Below are 22,668 nucleotides of genomic sequence, written 5' to 3' on the forward strand. Positions count from 1 at the left end.
ATATGTGTACCTACTACTTCTAGCCTGATTTTTCTACTTTTTTGGTGAGGATGCTCATTTGTGTCATCAAAGTAGCCATATTTTCAGCTATGGATTTAGCTAGGTCTAGAGCCACTAAGGAACCACAGGAGTGATTAGAGCATTCCTTGTGTCCATCCTGAGTTTCGTGCCATCTTGTCAAGCAAGATCTTGCTCTCTCTGAATGTCTTGCTTAAAAATGCTCCACCTGCTGAAACATCAACATTAGCTTTCATAGTATCTTCTAAACCCATGTAAAATCTCTGCCCCAACATCTTTTCCAGAATAAAATGATGTGGACACGTAACCAGCAAACCCTTGAATCTCTCCCACGTTTCATGTAGCGTCTCAGTTGGTCTCTGTTTGAAGCTCAATATCTCATCAATTTGCTGAGCAGTCTTGTTGCGTGGATGAAATTTGCTAAAATATTGCTTGATTAATTCCTCCCAAGTAGTGATAGAGTTGATAGGGAGTGAATTAAGCCAAGTCTGGGCTGCTCCTGTCACTAAGAATAGAAACAACAACAAACGTATTGCTTCCAGTGTGACATTGTGTTGTCTCTGCGTGGCACAGATTGAGAGGAAGTTCTTTAGATGTTGCTGAGGATCTTCAATGTATGACCCAGAGAATAGTCCCTTGTTGTGCAACAGATGTAGCATGTTATTTGTGATCTGGAATGAGTCTGCTTGTATATGAGGGACTACAATAGCAGTTGCTAAGTTGTCAGATGTGGGTTGTGCCCAGTCATATAGTGCTGCTTCTGGCACAAGAGGTGCCACACCATGATCGATTGGGTCATTTGCGTTGTTTCTGTTGTTTGGGTCATTCACGTTGTCCCTGTTGTTTAGATTATCGTCTTTCATGTTTGGTTCAATTCTTTCGGTTGAGTTTTGTTGTTGTTTGCCTTTCCTGTTTGCACGGTTCAATGCCTTGAACACCTTCTCAGGATCTGATAATGCTTCAAACAATTCTCAAGTTCTTGAGGAGTTTCTAGGCATGCACCTGTAACAACCACGACTACAAACGTTAGAATTTCAATGATCAGTTTAAATTGAAGAAAATTGACTACACTAAAAATTTCTGCACTTTTTTTAATGGCAATCAATAACACCTTTAAATCCCCCGGCAACAACGTCAAAATTTGATCACGCCCAACTATGCCTTATAAAAAGGACAAAGCGGTCGCTGCAAATATATTCCGGTTAACAAGTCCGGAGTCGAATCCTATAGGAAATTAACCTATCAATCACAACTATTGAACTCACATAAATTCATGTATTTATTTGGGTGTTTATTAACTAAATATTATGTAATAAAAATGCACTAAATTAAGACTAGCTATAGATTGATTGCAAGCAAGAATGAGAATGATCTAAGGTTATGATTTCCTATCTTGTCGAAATCCTTTCTGCTATGTTTGTTATAAATTTGCCTAAACCTTCTCTATCAATCATGAGCACTCTGAATGTCATAACTTTCTCCCGAGTAATTACAACAATATACTAGACATATTCTCCTGAATTACGCTAGCTGTCCTTAGTTACAGCTCACTTAGATCGCACCCAAGGTTTCGTTATCCCTAATCCCCCTTTAAACCCTTCGTATTGATCCCTCATATACGTTAGGAGTGATGTTGTTCAATAACTACCTAAATATACACTCTCTCCCGAGTAATGCATATTAAATAGGCACAGCCGATTGAGGGCCCTTTAATCAACAAGAATCACAATATAGTTGAACAAACAGAGAAATTATTAAGGCAAATCTATATTTACATATCAAAAATTCATCCTCCAGGAGGTTCCATCAAAATCCTAAATTAAATATTTAGCTACGCATAATCGTTTTCACAATCACAACAGTATAATTCATCATTAATGATCAAAACAAGAGGAAGAAAGTTAAAACTCTATGTTGAATCTCCCGCCTTGCCTCTTCTTGCCTTCAATAATCCTTCAAAAACCTTGATACCTTCTCTTTGGGCGACCTGGGTTTCTTATATGTTAAGGAGAGTTGCCCCCGAACTTATGGAACTACCCCTGAAAATAATGTTCCTCGAAGTGACAAGCGCGGCCGCGCTTGGGCCGCGCATATCGCGTTCTATTCTGCATGACGAGCGCAGCTGGAGCGCGCCCGCGCTTGGCCCGCGCTCATGAAGTTCAGCTGTTTTCTATTTTTTTTCCTTCTTCTTTCACGCGCATTCACCTCCGATTGGCTTTCCTTGTTCCATTTAGCTCCAAACACTGTTCAATATCCTCATAATTAAGACTTGCTCCTGCAAAGCACAAAATTCATAATTAGAGCCATTTGTTGTCATTTAGCCTTCATATAACAATAAAGCATAGCTAAGTTGGGGCGTAAATGGTCGCTAAATTACATGAATATAGCCTATTATGAATCGACTATACTTGTATTATTCAGCTCTAAAATTTTGGATTGGAGTTCATACTTTGTCAAAATAAGTTCTCTTTTTCTTCTAGATAGGAACTTAATTAAATGTTGTGAATTTTGACATTGATCGATGGGTAGTGAACAGTGATTACTCAATATAAATACTGTCCAGTAAGCACGAGACATGCATAAAATAATTGTCTACATTCAAAAAATTCTTTTTATTCTTTCTAATTTTAATGATCATGATATACGTTTTCCAAACACTTATATTTATCTTCAAATTTTTCTCCACGTTTTTTTCCTTTCCAAGTTTAACAGATTGCATTTGTAATCTACTTAATTTGTTTCTGTATTTGAAAGCAAATAGTTTCACTATATATATATATATATATATATATATATATATATATATATATATATATATATAAAGTTCTTTAACTTTAAACTTTCTCCAGAAAAGTATCACATATATATAAAGTTCTTATATGTACTTATATATATAAAGTTCTTTGAACGATCAAATTAAGTACTTTAACTTTAAACTTTCTCCAGAAAAGTATCACATAATTGTTTGAGTATAATATAACTTATACAAAGCTAAGGAAGTTTTAAAATAACAGCTTAAGTATAAATGAGGTTTTAAAAATTATAAATAAAGGAGGACATTAGTGGAATTCAAATAAGAAGGCACGTAAGAGCGTAACTTTTTTTTTATAAATAAAGATGAGATATAATTGTAATTTAATTTCACGTATTAGTGCTACTCAGATTTTAGCATAAGCTAGTGTTATTACTTCCTCACCATCTAAGGTGTAGCATTCAGACAGCTACACTTAACTACACAATGATCTTATTGTTTAATTTCTAATTATCCAAATAAGGAAGAGATTTAATTAGGCGACATAATCGACCTATTAAATGCTAAAGATAAGATATTATCGCATATTTGGAAACTAAAAACTCATCGGTTTCTAAACAGATTAATGTATGCCTAGTTCAACAGAAAGGCCGATGTCCAATTGTCCATCACAACAAATTGATTTCAAAAAGTAGCTTATCTTTGTTGAAAAGGAAAGAAAGTAGGTGATATTTTATTAGTAATTAAGAAACGAAATCCAGATGTTAATTTTTTGTGCAATCTAGGAATGAAAAAATGGTAGGAGGACCAGATGGACTATTATCTAGTGTTATCAAGTTTGGTAATTAATAATAAAATACAATGACATAAAAACTTTAATGAGTTAACATAATTTATTTCTGATGAAATTTTTTAAAAAAGATAGAAAAAAGTTAACACAAGGTATTAAATTTAACACTTTGGCGCCACTTGCACCGCTTATTTTGTAACCGACGAAGTCAAAAGCATTGACACGACGTCGTGCTCATGCACACAGCTATGTGGATTTTGTTTCCCATGCAATTTAATTACATTGCCTAACGCCTATATAAGAGAAGGAAAACACTTAGAAACTCATCAACAAAACACAAGAAATAATCTTCTCTTCTTAATACAAACTTTTTTCCCTAGTTCAAGATGACTCCCAATGTTGTTGGACGTGTAAACAAGGGTGCCACTGGTTTGGCCAAGGCAGCAAGTTTGCCTAGCCGTGCCTATGTGACATTCTTGGCAGGGAACGGGGACTATGTGAAAGGCGTGGTTGGTTTGGCTAAAGGGTTGAGGAAGGTGAAATCTGCTTACCCTCTTGTGGTAGCAGTTTTACCTGATGTCCCAGACGAACACCGCCACATACTCATCAACCAGGGCTGCATCGTCCGGGAGATCGAGCCGGTTTATCCTCCTGAGAACCAGACACAGTTCGCTATGGCTTATTATGTTATCAACTACTCTAAACTCCGCATCTGGGAGGTATAATAAGTTTCCTTTTATGTTTGCATTTGAGTTATTACTTTTATACGTATAGAATTTCTTACATCATTAGGTTAAGATTATCTGCAACAATAAGTATCTATAGTAAGCTTAATTTAGTATATCCTAAAATATGTTGTAGGTGGATTCATTGTATTATCAACGGGTTCAACTAATACACTCAGTTACTTGTACATGATCAAACATAGGAGTAGATATATACTTGAAAAAGTCACTAAAATATAACAGTGAAATTCTGAACCGATCATTGCAAAAGTGCAGTGATCCAACTGTGAGAAAATAAAGGTTGTACTGGTTCAAGTCTAAGTGTTGGATCAGTCTCGACCACTTAAAATGCACATACTGTAAATTTTTTAGACTACCAACAACAACAACAACGATCCAGTGAAATCCCACGAGTGGGGTCTTGGGAGGGTAATGTGTACGTAGACCTTACCCCTACCCCGAAGGAGTAGAGAGGTTGTTTCCGAAAGACCATCGGCTCAAGAAGACAAAAAGACAATATCAATAACACCACAGAAATGAAAAATGGACTGCCAGTATATATAATTATATAAGTCAAGTCTTTTAAATAAAAATTATAAACATTGACAATATAATTTATATGTTAAGTCTAATATACACGGTCAATGTACGAATTCTATTACTACATGTTAGTCCTTTAATATGACCGACTCATATACGTTACACCCTTTTTCTTTCCAATCTATAGAAAAGATTGATTTGGCACTAATTGCTGAATACTATTATTTTGATGTTGAGTAAATGCAGTTTGTGGAGTATAGCAAGATGATATACTTGGATGGGGATATCCAGGTGTTTGAGAACGTAGACCACCTTTTTGACTTGCCAGATGCCTATTTCTACGCCGTGATGGACTGTTTCTGTGAGAAGTCTTGGAGCAATAGCCCACAGTACAATATTGGGTACTGCCAACAAAGCCCAGATAAGGTCCAGTGGGCTGAAGAGTTAGGCCCAAAGCCCAGTCTCTACTTCAACGCGGGCATGTTTGTATTTATGCCCAGTCTCCCTACTTACGATGACCTCTTGAAGACCCTTAAAGTTACCCCTCCAACATCTTTTGCGGAACAGGTAACATTAATCTTGGCCTTTTCTTCTTGTAATTTTATCTTTGTCCAAATCCAAAGAGTTTATAACGCAGACAGTACACTGATTATATATGGTATCGTTCCTATACCATATAGGAAACTATATTACCAAATATGTTCATAGTATGAAAATTACCCGTCATGTTAATAGTTTTTCTACAAAAAATAGATAATTCATTAAATAAGGAATCATTGTAGTTGTAGACGTCCTTATTTAGGCGCGCTAATATTGGGAATTCCTTAATTAATTGTCTGGTTTTAATGGATTCGATCTCATCTTTTTAAAATATTTAATTACTTGGAACTCAACTGAAAGAATTAAAAATATACAAGCTGTTCTAGGCTGTCAACACTTACGTCTAACGTAACAATATTGCAGATGCGTGTTAGTAAGAAAAAAGTGGATGATTTAGTATTATTTTGGACAAAAATATGTATCTAAAATGTGAAACATACATTTCAGGGAAAGCATGTCGAGTCCAAATATGTACCCAGTTTGTAGATATTTTGTAGATAAATTGTAGATTATTTGTATTCTGATTGTAGATGCTTTATTTTCTGTTTTCACAAATAAAAAACGACTAAAACTTCTACAAATCTTCTGAAAAAAATGCAATTATGTCAAAAATCCCAATTATGCTACAATTGAATGGGAATTGGGATATTAAAATTCAATGTACCCAGTTTGTAGATATTTTGTAGATTATTTGTATTCTGATTGTAGATGCTTTGTTTTCTATTTTTCCAAATAAAAAACGACTAAAACTTCTACAAATCTTCTGCAAAAAATACAATTATGTTGAAAATCCCAATTATGCTACAATTGAATGAGAATTGAGATATTAAAATTCAATGTACCCAGTTTGTAGGTATTTTGTAGATAATTGTAGATTATTTGTATTCTGATTGTAGATGCTTTGTTTTCTGTTTTCACAAATCAAAAACGACTAAAACTTCTACAAATCTTCTGCAAAAAACACAATTATGTCGAAAATCCCGATTATGCTACAATTGAATGAGAATTGGGATATTAAAATTCAATTTACCAGTTTGTAAATATTTTGTAGATAAATTATAGATTATTTGTATTCTGATTCCAGATGCTTTGTTTTCTGTTTTCACAAATCAAAAACGACTAAAACTTCTACAAATCTTCTGCAAAAAAATGCAATTATGTCGAAAATCCCAATTATGCTACAATTCTGTGATTCTCCTATATGCTCTTGTTACTTCTTACGAAACTGCTATGCTAAATATGGAATCCAAAAAACATGATGAAGGGATAGATCTTCCTAAGCAAAATCCTCCCATGAACTGTTACAAGAAAATTGACCTTTGCCAACTATTGAAGCATCAAAAGAAAAAGATAAAAAGATCTGTTCGAGCTCAGAACATATTGAGAATCAAACTCTGGGAGATAAACCTTAATGTGAAGGAACCCGAAATCATAACCATCAAATCGACCAGGCTTGTGCTCATCTTCCCTGGGCACAAAACCATTGGGACAAGATTGCAGAGGTGCCGACAATGCCTTGGCTATGGACGAAATAATGGGATCTTGATAGAGAAATTGTGGGTGTGGGAGGGAAACGTGTGTGAAGGTGTAGGAATTGGAGAGAGAAACGTGGGAGGAGTGGTATTAGAAGGAATATACGGTACCATTAATTAAGAGTGTAATTAATACCCTTAAAAACCACCAATGGTATATAATTGGTAATTAGGTATACTAAATATAATTATATCAAACCTTAAACATTAAGGGTAATATGGTTTCCTATATGGCATAGGAATGTAAAAATTTCTACTTACATTATACATGGATCAGTACATATATTATATGCCCGTCGGCTAATTTTAGTTTAAGCAGTTGGGTGAACGACAACAACAACAACGACAACAGCATACCTAGTATTATCGCACATCGTGGGGTTTGGGGAGAGTAGTGTGTACGTAGACCTTATTCCTACCTTGTGAATGGTAGAGAGACTGTTTCCAATAGTCCATCGGCTAAGGAAAATATAAACACCACATTAATTAAAAGATAGACAATGAAGGACAACACTAAAAGTAATGTAAAAGCAGTATATAAACAACATGATAATAAGATCGATAATAAAATGAAAGAAAATTACGGGTATTCATAGAAACCTACTACCAACAGAATGCGAGAGTGCGTACTAATCCTACTGGTATGAACAATCTACCACCTACCCTACTACCCTATTCCTCGACCTCCACTCCTTCCTATCAAGGGTCATGTCTTCGGTCAGCTGAAGCTACGTTATGTCTTGCCTAATCACCTCTCCCGACTTTTTCTTCGGCCTACCTCCACACCTTCCTATCAAGGGTGAACAACTATTTAGGTTATTCTTCAATAATTGTTTACATCATCAGTGTATTTTAACTAGTTATAACAAGTTCCTTTAAATGCTTCTTAGAAAAATTTACCTGTAATTGCCTATTAAAAGACATGATTGTGTACTGTTGGTGTGTAGAACTTAAACTCTTGTCAAAATGACTAAAGTTGGATTTTGTTTTGGTGAAACTTTTGTAGGATTTCTTGAACATGTTCTTCAGGGACATTTACAAGCCAATTCCAAATATTTACAACTTGGTTTTGGCCATGCTGTGGCGCCATCCAGAGAATGTAGAGCTTGATAAGGTGAATGTTGTTCATTATTGCGCAGCAGGGTCCAAGCCATGGAGATACACTGGAGAGGAAGAGAACATGGACAGAGAAGACATCAAAAGGCTGGTGAAAAAATGGAGGGATATATACAATGATGAATCGCTGGATTACAAGAATGCTAGTGTCACTAACAAATTCATGCCAGTGCTTCTGGAGGGCGGTGTTGTTCGCTACGTAACTGCCCCCTCTGCTGCTTAGTAAAAGTAGAAACGATATGACTTATACACTTCTGAATGACCGAAAAAACAACAGAGATGTTTGATTTTTCCTTTTTCATTATTGAGGTGTATAGGATCTATAAAAAGTAATTTATATATAGTACTATATAGCACGGTTTCTGGCTTTGATCACTTTGCTTAGAAGAGACTATGCATTTAGATAGGAGAACGTGCTATTTTAAGTTCTCCTTGAATTTGTATCCACTATGAATATTGGAAGAATACATAAATGAACTACATATAATTATATTTACTGATCCTGGGATCTGGTTCAATTGTTGTCTTGATTGAGTTTAAATGTGTATCTTTGTTTGCTGTCCTGCCATATATACTTATTCAAAACAATGCGTGATGTTTCCCTAGGCATAGGTATCTACCAAAACTTAGTCCAAATAGAACCAAATAAGATGCAGAATGTACATTTAAGAAAGAGCGGAGGCCAAAATAAAACTATCCTTATAGCCCCCAAGTAAATTACATGAATAACTTAAGCCCCTGGCTAGTTGATTATGTTACAATTAACTGAAACTGAGTAACAGTAATCACATTGCCTTAATCCTACAATGGGCAGAAATAGCAAATGAGCAATATTGAGAAAAGTTGAGAAGAAACTTTGCGTGAATATTATAAGTTTTTTTTTTTTTTGGTTGGTTGCTCTATGAAAGTTCAATGTTAGTGTTCATTTTCTCACTATACAAAGAATCAGTTTTCCTCAAGAACCCAGTATCGAACAACATATAGGAGAAAGCTGACACAAATGGGAAATGGCGGCAGTGCCAAGAACGATAATAAGCCGAACCCACAAGTGGGATATAAATGCCTTCAAGACTATTGCATCCCACAACCAAAACCAGAAATCTATCGGTTGCAGTATTTTGATCTTTCGGATTGAGTCTTCTATCCTTCATGGAGTAGTCCAAGTATCAGTGATACATGTTGATTGCCAAAGTCCCACATCGGTTGCGGGCAAAATGTTTATGGAAATTTCACCTATAAAAGGCTAATGTTTAGGATTGAAATACACCTCTCATTTGCTTTTTTATCTTCTTAAGGCATTTGTATCTTCTCTCTTTAGTATTATTTCACTTGTATTTTTGGAGTGGAATAAAATATTGGTTGTATCCGAGGAAGTAGGCAAAATTGGCCGAACCTCGTAAATTCTAGTGTTCTTTTTATTGTTGCTTTATTGTCTTATTTATTATTTGGTGGCTGCCATAATTTTTGGTATAATAGTTGTGACTCATTCACACTATATACATTTGGTTTCCACAACAATTGGTATCAGAGCCAAGACACTGTCTAAGTATGCTCTGTGGTTGCAGCATAGTCTAATCTTCCACATCAAAAGATTTATCTTGGTAACTGTGTCAAGGTTCTGTCTTAGTATGCTCTGTGGTTGCAGCTTAGTCTGATCTTCCACACCAGAAAGGAAATAATCTTGATTTGTGTCGTCAGCTATTAAACAATATTCGTGTCAAAATGGGAGACAATAAACAAGAAGAATCTACATCAAGTGTCAATAATACGTCATCGTTGGCATTTTCGCTTATGACAAGAATTGTGTCAAATGCGAAATTTGCGGTAGAAATTTTTTACGGATCAGGACATTTTAGGATGTAGCAAGGCGAGGTTCTAGATGTCCTTTTTCAACAAGGGCTAGATCTTTCCATTGAAGAAAAAAGATCAGATGTTATTGGAGAAGAAGATTGGAGAATTATCAACTGTGTTGCTTGGGGTCACTTCCTGATGAGTACGAGCACCTTGAAACTACTCTACTCCATGAGAATGACGAAATTTCTCTCAGAGAAGTTTGTTCGGCTTTGTACAACTATGCACAAAGAAAGGGAGAAAAACAAAAGGACGGAGAAGGAGAAGCACTGGTTGTGAGGGGTCGTCCTCAAAATCAAACGAGGACAAAGAAGGGAAGATCCAAGTCAAGATCTAAACCCAGCAAAGTTGAATGTGCCTTTTGTCGAGAAAAGGGGCACTGGAAGAAAGACTGTCCGAAGTTGAAGAATAAGGACAAACATAACAATGGAAAGGCCATTATGGATTCAAATGTAGCTGATTGTGATGATTCAGACTTCTCATTAGTTACAACAAAGTCATCAACATCATCAGACATGGTTGATGGACTCGGCTTGTAGCTATCATATGTGTCCCAACAAGGACTGGTTTGTGGAATTTCAAGAAGGAGAATATGGAGTCATCCACACAGCGGATAACAACCCTCTTACCTCATATGATATTTGTTCAATACGATTAAGAAACCAGATGGAATGATCAGAACATTAACAGATGTTCGATATGTACCGGATTTGAAGAAGAATCTCATCTTTGTGGGAGCCCTAGAATCAAAAGGGTTCAAAATCATTGCAGAAAATGGAGTGATGAGAGTATGCTCTGGTGCACTAGTGGTAATGAAGGCTAATCGGAAGAACAATAACATGTACCGCTATTGTGGTAGTACAGTTATTGAGACAACAACAGTAACGTCCAGTGACGACAAAGAGGTAGAAGCAACCAGGCTATGACACATGCGCTAGGGACATGCTAGAGGAAAATCCTTGAAAACTCTATCAGATCAAGGATTGTTAAAAGGAGTAAAGACTTGCAACTTAGAGTTTTGTGAGCATTGTGTCAAAGGAAAACAGACAAGGGTTAAATTTGGTACAGCGATCCATAATACTAAAGGTATTTTGGATTATGTACACTCTGATGTTTGAGGTCCTTCCAAAACACCTTCATTGGGTGGGGAGCACTATTTTGTAACCTTTGTTGATGAACTTTCCCGAAGAGTGTGGGTGTATACAATGAAGAGCAAAGATGAAGTGCTAAGAATTTTTCTCAAATGGAAGACGATGGTGGAGAATCAAACAGGCAGGAGGATCAAGTGTATTCACACAGATAATAGAGGTGAATACAAAAATGATCATTTCAATAAGGTTTGTGAAAATGATGGCATCGTCCGACACTTCACTGTCAAACATACACCACAACAGAATGGAGTGGCAGAACGTATGAACCGGACCTTGCTGGAGAAGATACGGTGTATGTTGTCCAATGTTGGCTTGGGCAAAGAATTTTGGGCTGAGGCAATTACATATGCATTCCACCTCATTAATCGTCAACCATCTGCTGCTATTGATGGCAAGATACCATTTGAAAAATGGTATAGAAAGCCTGCTGTAGATTATGACTCTTTGCACGTGTTTGGCTCAACCGCATATTATCATGTGACAGAGTCAAAATTAGATCCAAGAGCAAATAAGGCTATTTTTATGGGGATTACTTCTGGAGTCAAAGGATATCGCTTATGGTGTCCTATGACAAAGAAAGTAATATTCAGCAGGGATGTTACCTTTGATGAATCTTCTATGGTAAATAAGGTAACAGAAGATACCAAACAAAATGAGGGTGCTTCTAAGATGGTGGAGTTTGAGGAAAAATTTATTTTTCTTACACAAGAAGCAGAGGAGGAAACAAATGAAAATTATCCTCTGGAAGAAGAGCCAGTAGAGAGGGAGATTCCAACTCAGGAACCTCAACAACAACTTGAATCAATAGCAACCAGCAGGCCAAAAAGGACAATAACAAAACATGTTCATCTCCTAGAGACAATTGCTTGTGTCACCTCAATTGTAGCTGATGATGTCTCTACCACTTATAAAGATGCAGTCCAAAGTTCAGAAGAAGATAAGTAGAGGATTGCCATGAATGATGAAATACAGTCCCTTCATCAGAATTATACATGGAGATTGGCCAATCTCCCGAAGGGAAAGAAAGCAATTGGGTGCAAATGGGTATTTGCAAAGAAAGAAGGATTTCCTAACCAAGAAGATGTTCGCTACAAAGCAAGATTGGTGGCCAAAGGATATGCTCAAAAGGAGGGAATTGATTACAATGAAGTATTTTCTCCAGTTGTAAAACATTCCTCCATTAGAATTATGTTGGCTTTGGTAGCACAATTGGATTTGGAACTAGTTCAGATGGATGTAAAAACTGCATTTTTACATGGAAACTTGGAGGAGGAAATCTACATGACTCAGCCAGAAGGATTCAAAGTTGCTGGAAAAGAAAATATGGTGTGCAAACTTGAAAAATCATTGTACGGATTGAAACAATCTTCTAGACAATGGTACAAGCGATTTGACGAGTTTATGTTGCGGCAAGGGTACAAGAGAAGCAAATACGATCATTGTGTGTATTTGCGCAAGCTTAAAGATGGTTCCTTTGTATATCTTCTCCTATATGTTGATGATATGTTGATAGCTTCCAAGAATTCGGAAGAAATTGATAAGTTGAAGATTCAACTGAAGAAGGAGTTCGAGATGAAGGATCTGGGTGAGGCAAAGAAAATTCTTGGCATGGAGATAATTAGAGATAGACGTTCAAAGAAACTCTGTTTATCTCAGAAAGAATATTTGAAGAGAGTACTACAACGTTTTGGCATAGATGACAAGACTAAGCCAGTTAGTACTCCACTTGCTCCCCATTTTAAGCTAAGTACTACTATGTCGCCAATAGATGAAGCTGAACGAGAGTATATGTCAAAGGTACCATACGCAAAAATGTTGTTGGTAGCTTGATGTATGCAATGGTTTGCACAAGGCCTGACATTTCACAAGCTGTTGGAGTTATTAGCAGATATATGCACAATCCAGGGAAGGAGCATTGGCAAGCTGTGAAGTGGATTCTACGGTATATTCATAATACTGTAGATGTCGGGTTAGTTTTTGAGCAGGAAGACAATCAGTCTGTAGTTGGATATTGTGACTCAGATTTTGCGGGTGATCTGGACAAACGAAGATCAACTACTGGTTATGTGTTTACTTTTGCAAAGGCACCAGTTAGTTGGAAGTCTACTTTGCAGTCAACAGTTGCTTTGTCTACAACAGAGGCAGAGTACATGGCTATTACAGAGGCTGTGAAGGAGGCAATTTGGCTTCAAGGGTTGCTAAAGGAGCTTGATGTTGAACAAAAAAGTATCACAATTTTTTGTGATAGTCAAAGTGCTATTCAATTAGCGAAGAACCAAATTTATCATGCAAGGACGAAGCACATTGATGTTCGATATCATTTCGTACGAGAAATCATTGAAGAAGATGGAGTCACGGTGAAGAAAATTCATACTACAGAGAATCCTGCTGATATGCTGACAAAAGTGGTGACTGCGATCAAGTTTCAACATTGTTTGGATTTGATCAACATTGTTGAACACTGAAGATTGAAGATGAAGACACAATCAAAATTTGTTACTGAGAGAAAATTGAAGATGTGGAATTTTGCAAGGTGGAGATTTGTTGATTGCCAAAGTGCCACATCGGTTGTGGGCAAAATGTTTATGGAAATTTCACCTATAAAAGGAGGCCTAATGTTTAGGATTGAAATACACCTCTCATTTGCTTTCTTATCTTCTTAAGGCATTTGTATCTTCTCTCTTTAGTATTATTTCACTCGTATTTTTGGAGTGGAATAAAATATTGGTTGTGTCCGAGGAAGTAGGAAAAATTGTCCGAACCTCGTAAATTCTAGTGTTTTTTTTATTGTTGCTTTATTATTTGGTGGCTGCCATAATTTTTGGTATAGTAATTGTGACTCATTCACACTATATACATTTGGCTTCCGCAACAATACAGTTCTGAATAAGCAAGGAGCCGGTCTCAGCAATTACTAGATTATGTCCTCTCTCTATGCACCAATTCAGCCCAAACAAGAATGCCATAGCTTCAGCCCAGTTACTTGATCCATGCCCCAAAGGTATAGAAAATGCCATGATTAATTTGCCCATGCTATCCCTTACTGCCCCTCCCCCACTACAAATACCATCTTTGCAGGAACCATCCGTATTAAGTTTGACAAACGGAGTAGGAGGCTTGTACCATTTAACCATAACAGAATAGTTCTCATCAATAGGAGACTCAATCATTCTGCAAATATCTTCCCAAGAGTCCCCAAAGTTTGCATTTTTAAACTGAGATCTTATCACCTGAGCAATATTGAAGTTGATTAGAGATTTAAATCTTATAATAGAAGGACACTCTGAATCATATCTGGAATTACATCTACATCTCCACAACTACCAAAAAATGATTGGAGGCATGATCTTAAAAAACATAAGCAGCAACAGAATTCTTGGCTTGATGGTTCCAACAATTAAGAAGCATGTTCCTCAATCTTTGTAATTGATGCCATGTAATCCAGCATAGTACCCCCCTATCGCTTGTGCATATTGGCCTTGATAGAAAAGATGTTCATTAGTTTCCACATTGGGTCTCATATCAGGCCCGACACAACAAGCACATCTAGAGGGCGCCAAAAAAGGTTAGCTTGTCATCCGTGGGAATTCTTTCGTGTATGGCCAAGAATCTTGAACGGCACCTTTTTTTGCCAAATTTTGGAGTCAACTGATAGACTTGTCTCCTCTGTCTGAGGAGGTTCCAGGCCGAAGACACAGAGAACTTCCCGCTTATAGTACTGGTCCAATACGGAGAATCCTCAACGTCATGGGTAATGAGCAAAGCATATCTTTCACCTGCGTGGAGGGTTGATTCTGAAGACTTTCCCAATTCTATTGCCCATCTTTATACACTTCATTAACACTGATCATTTCCTCAACTGACCCTGGCATCATTCTATTGGCTAGAGGACCAACACTGGCCCACTGAAGCTGATGTGCCCTTTACCAATTTTCCAGTGAATATTTTGTTCAAGTTTCTCCTTCACCTCACACATGGCTTACCAACAATGAGATTGGCCAGCTCTCCGCTGAGTGAATACTGGGTGGGAGTTCCTGCAATATTTAGCTTTCACAAATTGTGCCCAGAGAGAGAGAGTTTGTAGTTCTCAGATTCCACTATTGCTTAGCATTAAAAGCTTTACATACGTCCTGCAGCTTCTGAACTTGGCCCCTCCTTCTTCATAAGGGAAACACGGATTAGTCCATGAGACCCAGTGGTGCTTCCCTCCAACTTCATTACTAGTCCAGAAGAACCTAGCAATATACTTTTCTATCATATCAATAGTCCCCTTAAGAGGATGCACAGTTGCTTGGGTGTGTATGTTAAGAGCAGAGAGGACATGTCGATTAAGTACAACTCTACCTCCAGTGGATAAAATTTTTAAATGCCATCCCTTAATTTTGTTAATCACTTTAGTCACCATATCACAGAAAAAGATTAGAGTACAATGGACATCCAAGGTACTTCATTGGAAGTTGATCGAACCTCATTCCAAGGATCCTTCCCACCCTTGTAATTACTCTATAAGGGGTATTAGGGCCATATATTGATCAGTTGGCCAGACACCCTCTCATACGAAGCCAATGTATTAAGGATCTATTGCAAAAGACTATAGTGTCATCGGCAAAGGCCGAATGATTAATTTGAGGACCATGCTGACTCATATTCAACCCCATTGCACAATGAATTAATCTATGCTTACTTCAACAGAAAGGCCGATGTCCAATTGTCCATCATAACAAATTGATTTCGACAAGTAGCTTAGTTTTTTGAAAAGGAAAGAAAGTAGGTGTTATTTTATACTCCCTCCGTTCCAATCTATGTGAGTCTGTTTGACTAGACACGGAGTTTAAAAAAAAAATAAAAAAATTTAAAATTTGTGGTTCTAAACGGGCCCCAGAGTATTTGTGTGGATTTAAAAGCTTCTCATTAAGGATAGAATTGTAAGTTTAAGCTAAATTGTTACCAAATTTAGAAAGAGATCATTCTTTTGAAACGGACCAAAAAGGAAATAAGTTCACATAAACTGAAACAGAGGGAGTAGTAATTAAGAAACGAAATCCAGATGTTAATTTTATGTGCAATCTAGGAATGAAAAAATGTTAGAAGGGCCAGATGGACTATTATCTATGAGAAGTTTTATTGTGTGCCTCACACAACTGACATTAGTTGTGTGAGGTTCCATTTTGTCTTACAAATTTGTGGACCCCAATCTTACATTTCTGGGTCTACAAAAATCTGGGTCCACAAAATTGTGAGACAAAAAAAGTATCTCATACAACTAGTGTCAGTTGTATGAGACACAAAATAAAATTTTCCATTATCTAGTGTTATCAAGTTTGGTAATTAATAATAAAGTACAATGACATAAAAACTGTAATGAGTTAACATAATTTATTTATGATAAAATTTAAGCTTTTAGCTTGTCACTTGACTTAACCACATGCTTCACTATTCTCCTTTTAATATAATATAGAAGTCCAAATATTTTTTTATTTTTCGGATTGTATTCTTTTCTTATCTATTGAATAATATATATTTGCTAAGTAAATTTAGAAATAAAGATATCAAAAAATAAAATAATTCAACCAATAGATTAAGCTCTCTCTCTCTCTCTCTCTCTCTCTCTCTATATATATATATATATATATATATATATATATATATATATATATATATATTTATATTCTCTTATGAAAATTTTAACTATAAAATAAAACTTATAATTCTAATTTGAAAATAAAAGGAAAAAAATTAATTTTGTTTTATGTATAACAGAAAATAACAACTATTAAAAGTATTGGTTGATTTTTTAAAGAAATAATAAAAGGCTTCTTTATTAAAGTATTTATATCTAAACACTTAAACCAAATAATGAAAAGAAACAAAAAATGAAAAAGAAATAGGAAAATACAAGAATTTTGGTGTAGGGATTTGAACCTTGTACCTCAGACCAAACCATCTTTCTAGCTATCCTTCAACCATTGGGCTGCCCAGTGGTTTTGTGTATAATGTGGTGATTTAAATGAATTTGTATTCACTATGAATATTGGAAGAATACATAACTGAACTACATATTATATTACTATGTTGGTATCTAGTTGATTATGTTACAGTTAACGGAAACTGAGTATCAGCAAATGACATTTCCATAATCCTACAATGGGCAGAAATAGCAAATGAACATTTATAAGCAAAGTTGAGAAGAAATTTTGCGTGGAAATTATAAGCTTTGTATGGTTGATTAGTTGCTCTATGAATGATCAATGTTAGTGTTTCCTTTCTCACTTTATAAAGAATCAGTTTTCCTCAAGAACCCAGTATCGAACCACATATAGGAGAAAGCTGACACAAATGGCAGCAGTGCCAAGAACGATAATAAGCCGAATCCACAAGTGGGATATAAATGCCTTCAGGACTACTGCATCCCACAACCAAAACCAGAAAACGGAGAAAGAGAATCCTAGCACAGCACCTACGGCTACTTGGCTGGTTGTGTGAAGCCGTTGGGAAACCCGTAGCCATGACTGCACAAACAGAAACAACGAGCATATCAGTTTATGGCTACAACAGTTACAACTAAACTAAGGTTTCGTGCAGAAACTCGGTTGACAGAAGGTAGAAGCCAGCTGCTCTACAAGCATATGAAAATAATTTGACAAAAACAAACTAAATAAAGGTTTGGCTGTACACTTACAAAGTAGGAGCCAATTGCAAAGATAAGTGCGCTAATGACTGCGGTTATTCCGTTTAACCCAAAATATTCTACCACTGTGACAAACAAAAAGAAAAGATGTATCAGAGGTTAGGTATGGAGAGTTTTAATGCCATAGCTGCACACAAAATTTATGAAACAAGAAAAGGAAACTTGAACTGTCAAACAAGGCGCAAACTCCCTGTGTCCTTTCTAGTGATCTTATTCATCAAATAAGAACCACATTGTTCTAAGGTATATCTGAGGCGATATAAATTCAATCTGAATCTATGACAATAGAAGAGCACTCGTGACCATGAACATTGGTAGCAGACAGGTTAATCAAGTTCAGAAGTTAACTTAACGTATCATGCTACCATTAATTTGGACATGCTAGTACTGCTAATGAAGTAAAGGCACAGTACTATCTGGACATGCTAATGAGTCGTATGCAATGTCAATAAGTCATAAAGTTTAAGTATGTGCAACAAAATCACATAGAACTATCACATAAAGGGAAGAAAGAGTGCAAATTCAGCACTGCGTCTCACTGTTTAAGGCCAAATTAGGATTACAATTTGCTAGGTTAAAAGCTTGTGGACTGCCTGGAAACCTTAGTATCTTACTCACCTTACATTATTAACATAGAGTTCCCTGTCAAGCCGTTTGGATTGTGCATCTTCGACACTCTTTACAAGAGTTTCAGTGTATTACTAGAGAAACTTTAAGCATGCATGTAGATTAAACAGATGAGAAGATTTTGAGCACTATTTTGTTGTAGCTTAGCTCTTCAGGCTTTAGAACTGGTATGTATTGCAAGAGATATTGAACTTTACAGCAGATTTATTCTATAGATTCAATAATGATTGAACAGTTCCCACCTAAGTTGCTCTGACACGGCAGTTTAGGTGCAGAAAAATAGCATACCTTATCTAGGAAATCAATCCTTTACTTATGTACAACTTGAGAATAAAGAAGAAATCCACTTTACGAGCTATACGTAAATATTCCACAAAATTTCTCATAATTTAGAAATATTTTTATGTTTTTATTTTTTTGAATTATTTTTAGCTGGATCCTCGCACCCGTACCAGGATCCGTATCCCCGAATCTTATAATTTACATTTCGAAGAATCCGACCTCTAGATCTCGCCCGTGTCGGACACCCGCACCCAGTGTCCGAGCAACTTAGGTTCTCACTTACATCTAACTATTGCCTAAAAATCTATGTAATGATCTATAACCGTGGATGAGTCCCTTTCTAGACGCAATTCACATTCTATTATATCCATGATCAAAGGAGAAAAGTCGTACAGATCAGTTAATTGATTGCTTAAAATCTTCTAGGAAGTTCTGACAGGGAATATGTGATAGATATGAAGAATATCTAAAATCAAGTATAATCTCTCCATCTAAGCAATTGGCTAAGAAAATTACTTGAGACAATACAGAATGTTGCTGCATAGATGATAGACTGTGCATGAGAAGATGGCATTCCAGGGTCTGATCTTAGCGTAGAAACGGGTCGCTCTTGGTTCAGTATTCTCTTCAGTACAGTTGAGAGCCAGGCATTCAGAACAGAACCAGAAGCAGCCCAAAGTGCTTCTGCGTCATGCCTCCAAAGGAAGATTATACCAAAAACTGCAGCCACCAGCCACTTACTCTGCATTTTAAGGTAATTACGAAATTAGAATGCTTTACAAGATTTTTCTCCAACCTCAAAAGTTTAAGCAGAAATGTCAGAGATGGATATAATCAGTTACATTCTTGCAAAAAAAAAAAAATTAGATCAAGTCATAACCAAAAGGAGTTCCCAAAACTTCAGGTCAAGCAAGCAGGTCTGCTGCACCAATCTGATTTTTGTGAGGGAACATATCATAAATTTATAGTGCAATTTCCAGAAAGTATGATGATTCAAACGATAGAGTTAAATTTGAAAGTCTTTTACACGACATTACAGGAAAGATCACAGCTTCATGGAAGGTATTCTTTCAGTAAGCACATATAGAGGGTCAGAGAATATTAGATAGCACCCTCGATGACTTCAAATTACAAGCTTAACATTAGCTGAAAATATGTGCGAGTTTGTAGGACCAAAACCCAACCAAACAACAAAATGGTAAACTAGTAGTAGTCTACTCCCTAGGATGCAGGCAGATTCTATTTAAAAGATTTAAAATTTTATGTTATCACGAGAATAGATACATTATAATATTCTCAAGTTCAGTTATTCCAAAACTTAATGAGTAACTCGTCTTGAGAATCAAGGGCTTGTAATAAAATGAACCAACAATATGGTTGCAGATGCAGGACTCTATCAGGGTAATTTTACAAGGTCTTCTAATTTTATACAACTCCAGATGTTAAAGCAAAATTCAGCATCAAACATGCTCCATAAGGCCACACTAATTCCAGTTTCAGCTTAAACTTCGCGTGGACAAGCAAAAAAAGATGAATAATGAGAACTCACTACTTTGTAGCCTGGGTACCTAAACATTAAACTAAAATTATTTTATTTTTTTGGCTAAATGTAAGGCAATTTATTAGAGCTAGTAGCCAGAAGGTACTACAAAACACATCAACTTCTACATAAGACTTCAACTCTTTTCTGTAACATATCAGGTAAATCTAGGTATAATCAACACTATCCTATATCAGACTATAGCTTTATCTTAGAAACATTTAATTCAAACATTTATCAGCTACAAATGACAAGAATTCACCTCAATTGAATATTCAAATTAAAGAACAATATTTCCCTCTTTTCTTTTTAAAATTAACATTGTAAGCACAAAATAAATCAAGAAACGGTACGAACGGTTAAAATGGTAAGAAAGTAAACCAACCAACTTATTGAGAGTGGCGTTGAGTCCACCAGTAGCAGAAATTGAGGGCCCATCAATGAAAGCTTCTTGTTCAAAACCTCCAATTTTTACACCCACTCCATCATCACCTACACTGGCTTGACTTCTAACTAAATCCGCCATATTTGGATATGGGTATTTTTTATCACGGGATAAGAAAGTGAATTTACTACGGAAATTCAATTTAGACGTGGAAAATGATTTGGGTTTAGGGAATTGAATTAAGGGTGAAAAAACAAGGGTAGTTATGGTAGACATTTTTGAGGATTTTGTGTTGTATATTTTTTTAAGTTGAAAGCAGAGAGCCCCACTGGCACTGGCAGAAATATAATGGGACGAGTTCTCAACGTACACGAAGAAAATACAAGGTTTTGAGAATTTAAGTAGTAGAAGGAAAAAGAAAAAAAAAGAAATTAATAACAAGTGGCAATCGTTAGTTCCTCAAATAAATGGAATCCCATTTTGTTGGTACGATTCTAGAGTTTGGCGCATAGCACTCATGATATAATTGAGCGCGTTCGGAACCCAATTGTGGTTCTTTTGGACTCAAAATATATAAATAGGTGGGGGAAAAAAGTGACATTTTTATGTATAGCGCCACAATACTTGGCGCTATACAGTAACGTTAACTGTGCCGTTACTGTATAGCGCCAAGTATTGTGGCGCTATACTGAAAAAGCTGACACGCCCAGGTATAGCGCCACAATACCTGGCGCTATACATAAATTTTATATATAGCGCCTGGTATTTTGGCGCTATACTCCTTTTTTCTGGCCCCACTAACAATTCCTGACTTCAATAATTCAAAAGCATATAGTGCCAACTTTTTGGGCGCTATATATATATATATATAAAAATCCCGGCTAGCCATTTCCTATATAAAGAGGTTAGGATTGTATAGAAATTCATTCAAAAAAATTTTAACTCTTGTTGAAACGTTTATTGTTGTTAAATTCTCCAATATTTTTTCATTATGTCTGAAGAGCGTAGAATAAGAGTTTCATTATATTGGGGGGGGGGGGGGAGGTTGTGATGGAGAATAACTCTGTGGACTATAGTTTACCTGCTCAGTGTCATGTTAAATTGCCACTTACAATAGAGTACGATAAATTGATATCGTTGTTATGCAAAAAAATGAGTGTGAGGAAACGTTTAGTGATACTTAAAGTAACTGGAAGATATCCGTATTCCGTCACTCCGCAAGGGGTTGCTTTTTACTCAGAGTTTTACATCGACGATGATGAAACTTTGAGTGATTTTCTGAGGACTCCGGACGAATGCCGGGAATTTCTTGTAATCACAATGTTGAAGATGTAAGTGAAGGTTGAAGTCGTTCCAAAAAACGAGGTTGTGCGTAGTAGAGATAACCCACAGTCATCGGGTGGTTATTCTAGAGCAGTTTTTGCCGGACAGGTTCCGAATGAAAGAGTTTTCCTTGATTTAAACTTATCACCGCCGGCGAATGAGCAACGAGAAAATAATTTATACCCTGCTTTCCATAATTCACAAGACGAGTGGTAAACTTCAATTTTCATTTGTGTTAATTATGTATATTTTTGGCGTATTGAATTTGTATTAACGCTCATATATTTAATAGGGGGTACCGGCCGGATATGAATTTTACAAGTGGCACATCCGGTAGTAATCACCTAATTGAAAACGTCCATCATAGAATTTCATCACATTACGACTTGTAAGTGAAGTGATATAGCCATATGAAAAGCATTTATTAATTCAGTAGCTTATATTTTTGTTGGTTGTGCAGTGAAAACGAGCAAGTTGAACCACCCGTACTCACTCAATTGACCGAAAACGATGTATTATATCGGGATCTGGTAAGCATAGAGTGAGGAACAGAACAGTGATTACGATAACAATGCCGATGAATCCGGAGACGAGACACCCTTTTTCGTGAGGATGGTGATGAGCTGAATGAGGAGGAAGGACCTGATTTGAAGAGAGTCCCTCCTAGACGAAGAGTGTACGAGTCCGAAGTGTCGTTTCATTCAAGGGATATTCCTTACATTGATAACTTGCCAACTGTGCCAGATGT

General features: G+C 36.3%; 2 protein-coding genes and 1 non-coding gene across 3 annotated transcripts; 2 read left to right on the forward strand and 1 right to left on the reverse strand.

The window, feature by feature from the left end:
- Positions 1-303: 303 nt before the first annotated feature.
- On the forward strand, positions 304-409 carry LOC138886696 (small nucleolar RNA R71). Its single transcript, XR_011405739.1, has one exon. It is a non-coding gene; the product is annotated as a small nucleolar RNA R71 (small nucleolar RNA).
- Positions 410-3,907: 3,498 nt separating this feature from the next.
- On the forward strand, positions 3,908-8,545 carry LOC104249815 (galactinol synthase 2-like). Its single transcript, XM_009806313.2, has 3 exons — positions 3,908-4,279; positions 5,072-5,392; positions 7,964-8,545. Exons 1-3 carry the CDS (start codon positions 3,947-3,949, stop codon positions 8,294-8,296), a joined length of 987 nt encoding a protein of 328 aa, XP_009804615.1. The 5' UTR covers positions 3,908-3,946; the 3' UTR covers positions 8,297-8,545.
- Positions 8,546-17,119: 8,574 nt separating this feature from the next.
- LOC104249814 (lipid phosphate phosphatase epsilon 2, chloroplastic-like) lies at positions 17,120-20,975 on the reverse strand. Its single transcript, XM_009806311.2, has 4 exons — positions 20,598-20,975; positions 19,189-19,414; positions 17,755-17,828; positions 17,120-17,584 (listed from the first exon to the last, which is right to left on the reverse strand). The coding sequence occupies exons 1-4, from the start codon at positions 20,871-20,873 to the stop codon at positions 17,357-17,359; spliced, it is 804 nt and encodes a 267-aa protein (XP_009804613.1). The 5' UTR covers positions 20,874-20,975; the 3' UTR covers positions 17,120-17,356.
- Between the last annotated feature and the right edge of the window lie 1,693 nt (positions 20,976-22,668).

Source organism: Nicotiana sylvestris, chromosome 2 (assembly GCF_000393655.2).
Source record: "Nicotiana sylvestris chromosome 2, ASM39365v2, whole genome shotgun sequence".
Lineage (NCBI taxonomy): Eukaryota > Viridiplantae > Streptophyta > Magnoliopsida > Solanales > Solanaceae > Nicotiana > Nicotiana sylvestris.